Here is a 15,764-nt window from a genome sequence, read left to right as displayed (position 1 = left end):
ACCTCCTCCATACTACATACTGCAGCCAAACGCAGTATGCAGTATATAGCATGTAGTATATAGTATACAGTATGTAGTATGTAGTATCTAGTATGTAGTATATAGTGCGGCATTTCGAACACAGCCCCCGTCTACACGTCTCCACGGAAACAGAGTTTCCAAAAGTCTTCACCCTGGCCGGAGTTTTACAAATGATCCGTTTTCAGTGACCTAAAACAGCGTTTGAGGAAAGGCCGAAACGTAGAGAAAAACTACGTTTTGAATAATACCCGTATACGTGTGGACATGGCCAGAGACAAAACGTTTTAACTGCAACACTCTGAGGATATTTTCAGGATGTTATTGAGGCCTGGGATGTCAGAACGTCATTTATAAAACATTTGCTCGATGTCATTTATAAAACATTCCTGAAATGTGATTTGCTAACAAAAGAACATTCTCACTGCAACTTTCTGAAAATGTTTTCGGAGAACGTTCTCCTAAGGAACATTCTGGGAACAAAGAAAAACTTCCCGCTCAAAACATCACCAGAACATTGCCCGTAACATTCTCAGAGCGTTCTTAGAGCAAAGAATTTCCAGCTGGGTAAAGGCATAAAAAAAATCTTTTTAAAAGTAACTCAGTAAACAGATACGTCATGTTTTGGAAGAACAGAATTTACTTCTGAGTCATGTTTTAAAACCACGAGCTTTTACAGGAAATCAGTAAAACAACTATTTTAGGAGGCTCAGCAGATCTGCAGAGTTTCAGCGATGGCACAGTTCTCCACTTATGAATCAAACATGAAAAAACATTGGCTAGTGTTTTTAAAATAGTTCAATCCTCAGAGCAAAAATGCCCCCAAGTTTCAGCCTCTAAGTTGTGAGAATTACCGTCTCCTCTTTGTTTTGTGTGATAATATACTTTGAAACTGTTGATCAAACAAAACAAGCATTTAGAAAATTTGACCATGTACATTTTGGTGTGTATATTTATTAAATAAATAGTGTATTAAAAGGCCAAGAAAATCAACTGCAGATGAATTAATAATGAAAATAATAGTTTGGTTTCACTGATGCTTCGGTAGCACATAGTATTTGTTTAAATCAATAACAAATGCACCAAATCCACGAGTTACAGTCCTAAGAGCAACCGAGTCTTTTAATTTAATAATCAGTTTAAATATGCGGATGTTCTTTCTAAAACATGAACCTTACAGTCAACCTGTGTGTTTAATATTCTCCGGGTCAAACATCCATCCATATAATGAAAAACTAAATGACCTACTGACTGATGAACTCCTCTGAAGATGCTGTGGTGAAGTCTTTTTATTGGGACAGACTATAAACTGGCCATTTATCATCAGAGGTGAAAGGTCAATTGTGTGGTCAGCGCACTTTATTATAATGAACTGGAGGAAACACGATGCCAAGGTCTTCTTACACCCGACGGATGCTTTCATGGTACAAAATCAGTGGATCCTGAAGTGATCTGTTTTTGTACCTGCTTTTTAGTTCTAATTTTGGTGACCTTTGACCTTAACAGCACAATAAATTACCTCTATTTCTCTCCCTTTTCCTCAGGCATGACCAAGATGTCAAAGATGATTGAGGAGCGGCAGCAGGAGCTCACACACCAGGAGCACAGACAGATGCTGGTCAACTCCATGAACACGGTCAAAGAGCTGCTGCCTGTTCTCATATCAGGTGTGTGTGTGTGTGTGTGTGTGTGCGTGTGTGGGAAAACCACAGTGCAGGTCACTGAGCGGGCCTACTGTTGTTATAGCAACATTCATAATTACAGTCATTAGTTGGTGGGGATGTCAGACTGACTACACACATCGCCCCCACAAGCTGCTCTCTTACACTGTACTGCAGAGGCCAAAAAAGAAAAACACTGTCGCAGCTTTTGCAAGAGTACAATGAGTTTGGACCAACAGAATCATGAAGCATTTTATAAATTAAAGCTGAAATAGTCTATATTTTTATGGTCCTGTTACACACTGTAGGCTGTATTAGAATTGGACGTAGTTTTTAGTATCAAAAGTGAAGCCATGGGGCGCTGGTTTAGCTCAGTCGGTAGAGCAGGCGCCCCATATACAGAGGCTACAGTCCTCGTCGCACTGATCGCAGGCTTTTTTTCTCAGCTGACACCAGGAGGGCTCCGTAGATTTATCACCTAATGAAACATTTTCATAATGAGTTTATGGTGACTAGTTTCAAGTCTTCTTTAATACAGCCTGGTGTTCATTTAGTAGATAAGGCCACAGTAAAAGTTAAATTGCTTCCTGTGATTGAAGAGTTACTACCTCAGGAACCCATTAACCAGGACACAGATGTAACAATTTCTATCCATTCGGTTTTAAAAATATGGTCACGTCTGGTTCCAAAAAGCAAGATGGCGACAGCCAAAAATGCCAACTTGGGGCTTTAACAGAAGGTCCTCAAACCAATGGTGACATCACGGTGGCTACGATCACTTTCTCTATACAGTCTGGAAGTCGCTGGTAGTGATGAACCCATATAAAATTAGCTCTCCAGTTCCCCTCAGCTCTACAGAGCACTTTAGCGTCTTTAAACTCTTTGCTTTTGTTTTCCATTTTGGTTTACTTACCCTTACCCCTTATCGGGGTAGTTTTAGGCCAGTTCTTTTTCAGTCAAAAACCTCAAATGGCCATCTTTACAAAGTCCAAGTTAGTAACTAAATGATTGACAGGGCAGAGAATTTAACAGCGAAACTTCATCCAGTAGCTTTAGGAAACCAAAGCAGACATAAAAGGAGTGTGAAGATGGATTAGTGGCCATGAGTGTTATTTTGGCTTTGTATATGTTGGATTTGAAATAAGCAACTGTTGGCTAATAAGTTTGCTGAGACCCCTGAGACCCTGCGCCCTCATACGGGGACATTACATTTTGGCTTCACAGCACCATACTATTTAATTCTGCAAAACTTAGACCCGTTGGTCTCATTCATGGACACTTTGTCCACCAACCTGTGATCACAAAAGCAAATTACACTGATCAGTTTACATTCAAGATGGCCGTGATCCCGACCAAAATGTGTTACAGTCGGTCTCTACAGAAAACTCAACCAGGTACAAAACCTCTTCAGATTTTACGATTGAAACTTGTTTATTTAATGCGTATTAACAGTTGTAGCTTGATATGGCCGACAAATTTGACTAATTTTATCAATAGCAACAAGCTACAACACCGTTACGACAAGGTACTCACATGAGGACATGGGGACTTCAATGTAACACAAAGACAGTTCTTAGGTTTTATACTTATTAGGTCCTATTAATCCCCAAAAGGTAGGAGAAATTAAAAATGCATACCAAACAAAAGCTCGGGTCTCAGGAGGTGAAAGAGTGAGATTATGTTGTTTTCTGCTGCCCCCAAGTGGGAAATAAAGCTTCAGAAAGAATTTAAGTGTTTATCACAAGTTTGGCGTTACTTTGAGTGCAGATTATTTATTATTATTATTATTATTTGTTTTGTAGGTTTGCCACAGCTTTGTCGATACTAAGGGGGAGAGCATTTCAAATTAAAAGTCAATTTAAAAACTGTTTTAATACATTTTAAAATGAAAATGCTTCTGTTTGATTGTAATCATCAATATGCGTGTTTCTTAATTTAGCTATAAAGATTTTTGTCGCAACAAAGAGCAGTCGAGGTGCCGGCGTGGAGGAGGCGGAGAGGAACAGAAGGTTCACCTTTGAAAAGATGAGCGCCGAAATCAACGAAATCATCAGAGTCTTACAGCTCACCACGTGGGACGAAGACGCCTGGGCCAATAAGGTACGACCTGCTGCACTTATACCCCAACCCCCACAAAAACCACTAAACACCCCCACATACCTGAATCAGATGATCACTTTTGCTTTGTTTACACACAAATATCCACACACTCTGTCCACACATCCCTCTGAAGTATTCACTCTTTACTTTCTGTTTCCACTTTTCTTTTTGGTCACTAGTATAACTCCTGGTTTTTCTTTTTCTTTTCTTTCTTTACCTTTCTCCTCCATTCTTTTCCTCCCTGTAGAAGGTAAGCCTGTTTCTCTCCCCCTCTGCAGTTCCCAGCATGCACCTGTGTATGTGTGGTTGAGAGAGAGAGAAGGAGATAATGTCCTTGTGCCCAGATGTGTATCTGTCATGCTGGTATTTAACAGCATAAGTGTGTCGTGTGTTTTTAAATCCACTGACTGTTGACCGAAGTGATGATGCTCAGTGCAGATACGTCATCCTTATGTTGTCATATGTGCATCTGTTTGTCTGTAGATGTCCATTTGAGTCAAATGGTTTGAAACAGATGAAGGTTTGTTGGAAGTTTTAAAGGCATAGTTCAGATTTTTGTGTGGGGTTGTATGAAAGACTTATCAGGAGTTTGTTAGTTACAGTAGATAGCAGTCTGCATGGCCATGTTTGGAGATGTACGACACAGAAGCTGGACGGGCTTCAGAGCAGATTGTTTTCAAACCACTTCAAAAGAAGTCCCACCTAACAAATCGATATAAGCTGAAGAGTTTAGGAGTATTTTCACCTTCACCTTGTCCTCAAACAGCCCTCTACTTTGGCGGTATGTTTTTCTCAACCGTACAAGTTTCGTGTTCACACGGACATCGTGAGCTGTATTAAATCAGTTATGTGGGTAAGAAGCTCAAACTGAAATCAAACTTCACTTTTCTACAGATTTCAAAGATGGTACATGCTTGTGTTTTTACTAGATGTTCAAACAAACTGTGTCCTGGTCACCTCATCATTAGGATTTTACTGTGTGTTCTTTGAAGTGAAATTGGTGTTGGACGGCTGTGAGTAGCTGCACTAAATATAAACATCAACACTCAACAAGCAACACTGAGTCAACTCTGTGTTTGCTGGGTTCATTTTCCAAGTGAAGACTTTGTGTTTGTATGTATTTATTGCTGAACGTAGCTGAATGTAACTTAACGTAACGTGACTTAACATAATGTAACTTAACGTAACTTAACTTAATGTTACTTAACATAATGTAACTTAACGTAACTTAAGTTAATGTTACTTAACATAATGTAACTAAGCGTAACTTAATGTAGCTGAACGTAACTTAACGTAACTTAACGCAACGTAACTTAACGTAACTTAACGTAGCTCAACGTAACTTAACGTAACTTAACGCAACGTAACTTAACGTAACGTGACTTAACGCAATGTAGCGTAACATAGCTGAACGTAAAGTAACTTAATGTTACTTAACATAATGTAATTTAACGTAACTTAACTTAGCGTAACTAAACGTAACTTAACATATGAACGTATTGCAGAATTAGCAAGCTGGACACTTGCTGTAGAGCATGCTGTATCCATCAGTCAGGAAAGAAAGCACGAAACAAACAAATAAAAAAAACAACCACAGAAGTGTCCTTCTCGCTCTGTTGGACTGTTTCCCTCTGCAAATTCTATAAACCGCAGACCGAACAGCTGATACAGTGTGCAACATGTGCAGGAATACAGACATATGGTTAAAACATAGTGCCGAAGGAAAGAGCTGTCTGACGTCAAGGTGAAGCGCTGAAAATATTCTAAAATAAAGCTTACACTTAAAGTTAAATACATTTTTGTAGGCTGGACTTTTTGAGTGGCTAAAGTACATTTTAAAGCAAACTCTGTGAGCAGCGGCACACAGCTTAGCTTCTGTCTCGGTACTCTCAGCTTCAACAAACAGGGTCCATGCTGAATGCCATCTTCTGTAGGGAATAAACTGTGTATTCACGTACCTCATACAACCCCACTTCAAGAAATAAGAATTGTCCCTTTAAGCTTGATTACATATTTTTTAACAATAAGTGCTTCAGAGAATAAAACCATCTTCAGTCATGGTGTTTTCCCTCTCGTGCTGCTAATGCTAACGCTAACTGTGTGTTAGAGACGTCACAAGCACAATAAGATGCTGTTCTGGGCAGATTATTTACTAAGTTTGAAATATTTTGGGCACATAATTTGGAGAATGTGCTATGATGTTCTTTCCTGGTAACGATCTGTTTCACTAGTCTAACCTGTAACCCTGCATGTTTCTCTGCACACAGCTGCCTCAGACAATGACCTGTCTGTTTGTGTTTGAGTGTGTGTGTGTAAGCGTGTGTGTGTGTGTGTGTGTGTGTTTGCTGTGGACATACTGCGCACCTTATGTGTGAGCTGTGATAAGCACTTACTGTCAGTGTGTGGGGGAACCGCTGGCATGTGATGACTGTCCTCTCGGGTCATGAATTATAGCAATAAGCTGGTTGGTGTCCGGTCTCATCCATAATAGATGGGTTGTATTGAACAGTTTCACTAAAGTGGTTCAGTCTCCAGTCAGCTGGAAAAAGTCTGTTTCCCCTTTAACCTGTTATAAACCAATGAAAGAGAATGCAAGATGTCTGTATCCTCCTTTAAATGTCTAAAGTCTAATTTCCTCCTTTATGATTAGTGTGTTATTATTTTAACATTTGATAAGGGGACTTCCCATAAAAAACTTTTAAATAAGTAAAATAATATATAATAATAAAATGCTTCTTTTGTTACCAAGGACTTAAATAAATAACGTATCACTGCTTTACATAATTATAAATGGTAAGGGACTTTCGGGTTGCCAGGTTGAGAGCGCAAAATTAAGTAAATATTACGTGCTGACTAAATTATACATTTTTGAAATCTTTCACTTTATAGGAAGAATTTGGTGATGTATATTACTTTTTTTAGATTATTTTTTTGGCCTTTTATGACGTCGCCTAAGAGAGAGAGGACGGTGGATAGTGCCGGAAGCAGGGGAAGAGAGGGTGGGGATGACCCGCGGCAAACGGCAGAAGGTTGGAGACGAACCGGGGACCGCCGCTGCATCGCGGACTGTTTCGGGATGCATGATTTAACCACTGTGCTAAACAGACAAACAAAAAAACAATACATAAATTCTATGTTCTAACAAGTATTACTTTTGTTACTAAAGATATAGAGTTAACATACAAGCATGATGATCAATCAAATCTACGTCTTCCTGCAGCTGTATATGTACCATGACTTGTACTGCAAATCTATATCATTCCGCCACTGAAAGTAGTCCACAACCGAAACACCATTTATGCCTTTTTAAGGGAACAAAAATAAACCTACAGCTTGTGTTTGTGACTCATTTTTAAAGATATCGATCATTGGTATTGAACTATTTGGCAGAGTGCGACCGGCAAGACAGGGTAGTTTGAACTTATTAAGAGGAAGGTTGTTGAATGTTGTCTTTTGGCTTCGCTTATAGTAAGAAAAACTAGAAAATTAAGTCAACTACCTCCCTAAATGTGTGCTTAAAATCTAGCATACTTATGAATAAGTCACTAAAACCTACAAAAGCAATTACTAAAACCTGTATTAGTATGCCAAAGTAAATCAATATCCCACTGCTGTTTGGGCAAAGCTACATAAAGCTGTGTTTTCTCTTCACCTCAGGATATGGAGGCTTTGAAGAGATCTCTGGCTCTGATTGAGTCAAAGATGGCACTCGCCAAAAGCTGGCTCAAAGACCCCCACGGACAGCCAGGTAACCGGATCTTTAACAAACACTCAATCAGCTTTAAAGATGTTATCCAACAAGCTCATGCTGTGGTGTGTCGTCATCCCCAGGAGACCCCGGTGAGGTCGCCCTGCGTGTGATTCTGGATGAAGCTGGAAAGGTGGGAGAGCTGTGTGCCGGGAAGGAGAGGAAAGATATTCTGGCAACCACGAAAGCTCTGGGACAGATGACTGACCAGGTCGCAGATCTACGAATCAGGTAGAAACGTGGACTGTACAAAAGAAGTGGACGTGGCCATTCTGACAACACCTTTTAGTTTGTGAGCACTCCTTTTATAGCCGGGAGTTTGGCAATTTGGTTGGTGCCATCTTGTTTTTTGTTTCTTTTTAACCAGAAGTGACCATATTTGGACGACAGGATTGCTACACATTATTACGTCCTTATCCTGATTGTAAGGTCGCCTTTGACGCAACTTGTCAATCACAGTTAGCCGCACCCCCACGAATACCCTCGCTTTATCATTGATCTTATTCCACATTTACTAAATTAACATCATGCTGGAATAAAGAAGACTTTAAACTAGCAGTTAAGAACATAAACTCATTAAGAAAATGTTTGCTAAGATATTAAATCAACTGAAAAGAAGCCTAATTTTCCAATCTGGCATCATACAATCAGATTGTTCCTACAACCATTACAGTCGCCCCCTGCTGGCCGTTATTAATAATGTAGGTTTAAGGCACTTTCACATTGACTTTTGAAACCAGTAGGCTACGCATACTTCTTATATACAGTCTATGGTTTAAAATAACGTGAGTCAAACAGTTTTCTTCTCTTTCTATATGTTTAGACTTTTGTTACCATGTGTCAGCTCCGTGTGTTTCTCTCTTCCCTGACAGAGGCCAGGGTCCGACCCCGGGGTGTGTGCAGCGTGCAGCCCAGTGCTCACAGGGCTTAGACTTGTTATTTGGCAAAGTGGACAGTGCAGCTCGCAGACTGGAGGCTTTAATCAATGCCAAGCAGGCCATTGCCAGGAGGCTGGATGCTGCACAGGTCAGATAAAGCAACAACAACACAGTAATCCATGTAAACCCAGGAGACCTCCTCGCTGCATTACATTTACCCTGTGTCTGATTCTTTTGGTCTATTATGCTTATATGTTTACATGTATTTATATAGTTTCTATATTTATTTATAATGAGATTTTTAGACACTACAAGTCACTTTTGCACACTGGGTATTTTATTATGTATCACAAATATCTTTTATTGTCTTATTTGTAAGTTTTAACTCGTTTTACAGACTAACTGTTATATTTTTGTGTCTTATTTTGTTCCTAGATGTTTTTATGTTGTGTTTTTACTTGACTGAGATTATAGCTGCTATAACAAAGTTATCTCCTGTAAAGGATTAATAAAGTAACATATCTATTTATCTTTTTATTTCGAGTTGTTTCAATGTCCTGTAAATAATTGAAAGCTTCTGTGGATAACAACAACAGCTTTTCCCGGTCTTGCAGCTCTCTTCTTCTTCTTCTTCTTCTTTTTATTCAGATTTTGTTGCCTTTTAAATCAGATTAGAACAAAACCATCCATGTTTATTTTCAAGGCCTGGCTTGCTGATCCTAACGGTGGTCCTGAGGGCGAGGAGATCATCAGAGCGCTGCTTGCGGAGGCCAAACGTATCGCCGACCTATGTGAAGACCCCAAAGAGAGAGACGACATCCTGCGCTCCATCAGTGAGATCGCAGGCCTCACAGCCAGACTGGTGGACCTGCGCAGACAGTACGCTCTCTCCTTCCTCTCTGACACATGCATGATGATGTTTTTTAATGCATAATGTAATTCTTAGACCCTCTTTTTGTAGGCTCAAACTGCAACCTCATGCCAATAGGTGGCATATTTTACCTGCATGGAAAATATGTTGTTGCCTGTCAACCCTGGGCATCAGTCTGACAATAAGGTTTCTAACTGTTTGAATATGGTGTGATGGGGTTTTGGTAGTTAAGCGGAGGCTCTGTGAGAGTTTGAGGATCATCCTAAAGGAAAATACCACTAAATTCAAGGCATATGCCACTGAATTGTCATATTTGATGCCGTCTTGTGGGAGTTTGTTGGGTTTAGAAACAGTTAATTCACTAAATGGTGCTTTAGTTCAGTGAATCACTGCCAGATGAGTCACCGTTAGGCACATAAATCTTCTCCTCTTTAACTACATGTACTGACCATAAAAGGACACCAGAGATAAACACGACAAAGCAAAATGAATGACCCAGTCATTTCCAAATACGCAAAAATACTCTGAACTTTTAAAGGACAAAAATGTGATTCAACTGAGAAAACTATTTTATATAAGCAGCATCAGCCTGACAGTGGTATTTCCCTTTTAATGTGGTGTTCTTGGTATTACTTTAGACACTGGTTCTTGGGTCTATACATAAAGACTAATCTCTACACCATGTGGTATTAACACATTATTTCCCCCCCTCGAATCACCTCTCTCTGTTCCTGTCTCAGGGGTAAAGGTGACACCCCAGAAGCCCGTGCGTTGGCGAAGCAGATCGGCGCAGCGCTGCTGACCCTGCAGTCCAAAACCAACCGGGCCGTAGCCAACATGAGACCGGCCAAACCTGCTGTAACTCTGGAGGGCAAGATGGAGCAGGCTCTCCGCTGGGCGAACAACCCCGGAGTGGACGACAGAGGAGTAGGTGAGCGGGGTTGGATGACGGCTCCGGGGACGGATGATGTAGGAGTTTGGTTTAAAAATACACGCTGTGACCTTCCATGACTTTAGTCAGACTATGTGTGGGTGGATGGAGAGAGAGTGAAAGTGGTTAAATCACAGACTCTTTTATGAACAGCCTGCAGTTCCTGAAAGATGTGAGGTGTTTGTGGTCAGTGGGTCATTTTCTACATCTCTGATGGTGCGGGCCAACAAAGGGGTCAATGTATATAACATATAATATCTGCCTTGCCCTGCTGGTCGTTTGTAGCCTTGTTAGAGTGTTTTATTTATGAAAAATCATCATTACAAAACTGTTTTCTGAAACATGTGGTTATGACATAAATAAATAAGAGGGCAACATCTAAAGTTCTGTCTCCTGTTTTGAACTCAGCTGCTAATAACTGCATGAAAGATACTCTTCATGTAACTAAGAAATTTGCTCAAAAAAACATTATTTTATACGGCTGGATAATTAAATTACGATACAATTATCTTTAGTCTTTCTTTGGCATTTCCTGGTTGCCCTCACAGCTGTTCAGAAGGCACCGTTGCTGCAATTCGATCGGCTATCTTGACATGAGAAACATCTGAATTTGTCCATATTTCATGCCCATTTGTTGCACCCAAAGCTTGCCCGGTATCCCAGCATGCTTTGTGCAGCGATACAGCCACCTGAAATAGACACTGAGTAGTGACTAATCGTGCCAGTCGGTGCACATGCAGTGGGCATGCACCATGGATGTGGCACAAAAATGACCCTGCTGTTGTCGGTGCCATTTCCTTAAACACCCACAGAGAGATGTCTCACGCCTGAATCACTGAATGACTAACCTGTCTCACTTAATCATCCTTTGTATTGTTTTTAACGCTTTGTTTGATGCCTGTCGCTGTATTCCTGTTGTGTCATTTGATTGTTTCCTATTTTCTCGCATGCTTCCTTATGGGAGCAGAGTGTGAGATACTACAGTGGAATGAAGGTACCTGTCATCTTTATGCATTCTTAGAGGATGTAACCAAACAGTTTATATATATATTAGAAACGTTGAGGTCACCATGTACGACAAAACGCAGCATCTTCTTCTCTAAGTTACAAGAACAGATAAATAACCCACAGTCAGTTGTTACTGCTTGTGTTCCTTGTGCTTTTTGTCACTAATAAATCAATAGCTGGATTGCAAATTAGAGTTGATTCATGTCTCAATGAAGATCTGTAATTGTTGTACCTGGGTAATAATGTTGGATTGACTTCCTCCCTGTGTCTCCTCCCAGGCCAGGCAGCAATCAGAGGGATGGTTGGAGAAGGGAGGAGGCTGGCAGGAGGCCTGCTGGGCCCGTACAGACAGGATATGATTGGACGCAGCGACCGAACAGAGGGTCTAATGAACGCTTTGGCGGACATGGCCGGCAGGGGCGAGGCCGAGGCGCCTCATGCACGAGCCACAGCGGCACAACTGCAGGACAGCCTCAAGGTAGCTCAACAGGCTCACAAAAGCACACATTGGTTATGAATGAATCAAGGTACTCTCATTACAACTTGTGTTGTGCAGACAAACAATGCTCAAACGGATGGGTTACCATGGGTCCCGAATTAGGACCAACCAACAGAGCTGCATCAACTGAACGCCGATGCACATAGGGGGTCAAAAGATCTCTTATATATTAGGACAAGGCCATTTACAGCTTAAAAAAAAATCTTAAACTCAATTAAGAGAGGTAAACTATATTGGTATTGGTATAAAGTGTTGGTGCAGGGCTCCCCCTAGTGGACTGATTGCAACATTCTCTGTTTCTTTCAGGACCTGAGGCAGCACATGCAGGAGGTCATGACCCAGGAAGTATCAGACGTTTTCAGTGACACCACCACCCCTGTCAAACTGCTCGCTGTGGCTGCAACTGCCCCCCCTGATGCCCCCAACAGAGCGGAGGTCAGTGTCATAGAAAAAGTCTGAGATGGTTATAAAAAGGTTCCCAATGTTCTGCACCATTAAGATGTTCTGTCTATAGTCGGACTGTACATGTATAAATGTTTGTTGTAGGTGTTTGAAGAGCGTGCAGGGAACTTCGAGGCCCACGCAGGTCGACTCGGGGCGACCGCGGAGAAAGCTGCTGCAGTGGGAACAGCCAATAAGAGCACAGTAGAGGGCATACATGCTGCTGTGAAACATGCTCGGGAGCTCACACCACAGGTGCGGGTGTTTGCTTTGGTCCCTGATTTGCATGATTGCATACATTGATAAAACACGCAGCTGTCAGAGTGTGTAAAACATAGTGTGACTGTCTGTTAATGTTTAGGTGACCTCTGCTGCTCGGATCCTGTTGAAGAATCCAGGAAATAAAGCGGCGTACGAGCACTTTGACACCATGAAGAACCAGTGGATTGACAATGTGGAGAGACTCACAGGTGAGGATTTTCTCAGCAAATTGTCTGCTACCTAAGTTATTGATTTTGCAACAAAGAGATGATTTAAAGATAAATCTGTGTATGTGTGTGTGTCTGCATCTTCAGGTCTGGTCGATGAGGCCATCGATACAAAATCTCTGCTCGATGCATCCGAGGAGGCGATAAAGAAAGACATCGACAAGTGCCGAGTGGCGATGGCGAATGTTCAGCCCCAAATGCTTGTTGCCGGGGCAACGAGCATAGCGAGGCGAGCTAATCGGGTCCTGTTGGTGGCGAAGAGGGAGGTGGAGAACTCTGAAGATCCTCGGTTCAGAGACACAGTGAAACACGCGTCAGACATCCTCTCACACACCATCTCGCCCATGGTGATGGATGCTAAGGCTGTGGCTGGAAACATACAGGATAAAGGTGCAGAACTACACAATGCAAACACATGTTAAAGATGCTATTAGATACAGAATGACACAGTTTATTCTTTTTTATCTTCTCTTACTTTCCTCTGCAGCTCTACAAAAAGCCTATTTGGACTCGTGTTTGAGGATTTTGGCTGCTGTCGGAAAAGTCAGAGAGGCCTTCCAACCTCAAGAGCCCGACTTCCCTCCTCCACCCCCAGACCTGGACCAGCTCCATGTAAGCTCATTCAACAGGACAGTCTTTTGAGTCTAAAACTACGATAGAATATTTAATTTGATTGACTGATTTAAACTGATTTAAAACAACTGAAGCCTAGAGGTTTGTGTATAGCAGTCGTTAGTGTCACATACTGTCAGTCTGAAAATAGTTCTATTTGAGTAATCATATGTATTGTTAAAAAAAAAAGCCAGAATAGAACAATAGAACAAACTAGTTCTGGCTGCAGTTCTGCAGGAGGGCTGTCAGTGTGTCCAAAAATCAAGTTTCAATCATGTGCTAACTTCCTTAATAGCTGTATTAACTCTTATTAAACATACCTCAAATCCTTGATTATAGATCTTGCTGTTTTATCAGTAAAGATATTTATATGAGCGGGTTAGGCTGAGTGTGCAAAATAGTCAGGAGTCAGACAACGTCTACGCTTGCCTCTGCTGCCTCCCTTGGTTGACAAGCTAGCAGGTAAAGTTGTGAAATCCAAAAACAGCCTTATCTTTTTTAGTTACTCTACCGTCCGCGATGTAGAAACCAAAATACTTCCACACACTGTTTCTTAGAAGCTTTAGTGTCGCAGCTGTCTGCTCAGGAAGAAGAGATCGGCCTCCGCTGGATCACACAGCTTCTTCAAACCGTCAAACCATTAGTGCTCATAGAGAGTAGTTTTGAATTCCGGTCATTAAAGCTCGAACATCAACCTTAAATCTATTGCTGACATACAGTTTGTATCTATATGTGTGTATTTTCCAGGTTACTGATGAGCAGGCGCCACCCAAGCCTCCCCTGCCAGAGGGTGAGGTGCCCCCACCTCGGCCGCCTCCCCCAGAGGAGAAAGATGAAGAGTTCCCGGAGCAGAAGGTTGGAGAGGTGGTCAGTGAGCCCATGATGGTGGCCGCCAGGCAGCTGCACGACGAAGCACGCAAGTGGTCCAGCAAGGTCAGTTGAATGTGTCAGTGTGTAAATATAAGAGAGTCATTTATGGAGAGAAAATCCAGCCTCTAATACAGAAGACGAGCACTGTAGTTGCAGTAAACTTTTGTATTCTTTGCACCTGTTGTTTTCTGTGTCTTGTATCTGTGTGTCTAAGTGTATTTTGTGTGGAGGAACTGCGTATAAGAACTACTTTTCTGGGGGTAAATAATGTTATCCAGATATAATGCCCTCTTGCTCTCTTTGTGAAGCACATGAACATTTCCAGTCTATAGCTTTTTCCACATCTGTTTGATGATCTTTGCATCAGACATGTCTTTGGAAACCAGGCACAGATGTGTTTTAATGGCTTCACTATGGACCCACTCGGTTTCCCAGCACACTGCTAGACTCTGAAATACACTTGCAAGATGCGAACCACTGGCTTTAGTTAAAGCTAGTTGACTGCGCAAAAGCTTTACAAACTGTCAACCCAGCAAGGCACATCATCCACCTGCTACCTGCCCAAACCAGCACCCCTTTCCCTTCTTTTGTTCCCATTTTTGCTTGTGCGTGCAGTTTCACCTCCCCTCTCCCTGCTCCTTCTCAGTGCTTGTATTTGCTCCTTCTCCCTCCTGTAAATCTCCTGTCCTTTTTTCTTTCATACTGTACTAAATGCGTCCTTTTCCCATGCTTCCCTGGCTTTCTTCTTCCCCTCCTTCCCCACATTCCTCCTTTTTTTCTCCTCCTCCTCCTCCTCCCATCCCCTTTGCCTCCTCCCTCCCTACCCTTCCCATCCCAATTGCTCCCACTCCTCCAACCACCACCGCCAATCCCCCTGCTCCCTCGCCCTACCCAGCCTGAGGATGAGGAGGCAGTAGAGGAGAGGGAGGTAGATGAGGAAGATGAGTTTACTGATGGTGAGGATGACTATGAGCCAGAACTGCTGATGATGCCCTCCAACCAGCCTGTCAATCAACCCATTCTGGCAGCTGCCCAGGCTCTCCACCAGGAGGCGCGCAAGTGGTCCAGCAAGGTCTGCGCACGCACATGCACATGAGTGCACACACAACGTGGGTCAGAAAGTGTTTCTGAAGGGCTCCCACACACACACACACAAACTTCCACGCATGCAAACAGATAAATCATCATACAAGGAAAAGCCCTGCAGGACAAAGAAACAAAGCAACGCTCTGCATCTGCAGCTATCATGATGGAAAACTACAACCAGCTGTGGCCGTTTTACTGCTGCTGCATCACAACATGACATGATTTACACACAGTAATGCTGACACCATTCACCATAATGACACAGCGGCCATTTTCCTATGATGTAAAAGGCAGAGGAAGTTCAAAGGTGTTTATTTTAAATTTTTTATAAAGAATAATGTCCTTTTGCCGTGTTTTTATGGTTGCAAATCGTTTAAACAGAGGGAGTCTGACTAAATGTTATTAGTTAGCGAACTCCAAGCCAACAATTACCCTTTAAAAGTTTTACATGATAGAATTGAAATGGAGTATATTTCTAACTAGCTAACGTAACCAACTGTAACATCATGTTACGTTAATATTAGCTACTCACAGGTGTTATTAACATTGATGT

At 41.8% G+C, this 15,764-nt stretch overlaps 1 protein-coding gene across 2 annotated transcripts in view; it reads left to right on the top strand.

Annotated features, from left to right (window-relative positions):
* Window positions 1–15,764, top strand: part of LOC138588697 (vinculin-like) — a 33,759-nt gene that overhangs the window by 13,786 nt on the left and 4,209 nt on the right. Inside the window, exons 5-20 of one of the 2 annotated variants that reach the window (XM_069658932.1) lie at window positions 1,563–1,685; window positions 3,619–3,779; window positions 4,027–4,029; window positions 7,437–7,527; window positions 7,611–7,758; window positions 8,400–8,553; window positions 9,109–9,284; window positions 10,017–10,207; window positions 11,494–11,693; window positions 12,021–12,149; window positions 12,261–12,410; window positions 12,517–12,625; window positions 12,731–13,033; window positions 13,131–13,255; window positions 14,003–14,188; window positions 15,021–15,197. In XM_069658932.1, the coding sequence (XP_069515033.1) occupies window positions 1,563–1,685; window positions 3,619–3,779; window positions 4,027–4,029; window positions 7,437–7,527; window positions 7,611–7,758; window positions 8,400–8,553; window positions 9,109–9,284; window positions 10,017–10,207; window positions 11,494–11,693; window positions 12,021–12,149; window positions 12,261–12,410; window positions 12,517–12,625; window positions 12,731–13,033; window positions 13,131–13,255; window positions 14,003–14,188; window positions 15,021–15,197 (2,426 nt within the window). The remainder of the gene's footprint in view (window positions 1–1,562; window positions 1,686–3,618; window positions 3,780–4,026; window positions 4,030–7,436; window positions 7,528–7,610; window positions 7,759–8,399; window positions 8,554–9,108; window positions 9,285–10,016; window positions 10,208–11,493; window positions 11,694–12,020; window positions 12,150–12,260; window positions 12,411–12,516; window positions 12,626–12,730; window positions 13,034–13,130; window positions 13,256–14,002; window positions 14,189–15,020; window positions 15,198–15,764) is intronic. The other variant, XM_069658934.1, reaches the window with a different exon arrangement.

This window comes from Semicossyphus pulcher, unplaced genomic scaffold, assembly GCF_022749685.1.
Source record: "Semicossyphus pulcher isolate SPU_LCO1_2020_fin unplaced genomic scaffold, fSemPul1.0.p SCAF_12, whole genome shotgun sequence".
In the NCBI taxonomy this organism is placed as follows: domain Eukaryota; kingdom Metazoa; phylum Chordata; class Actinopteri; order Labriformes; family Labridae; genus Semicossyphus; species Semicossyphus pulcher.
The sequence above is the reverse complement of the archived record's forward strand: the minus strand, read 5'-3'. Positions and strand labels throughout refer to the sequence as shown.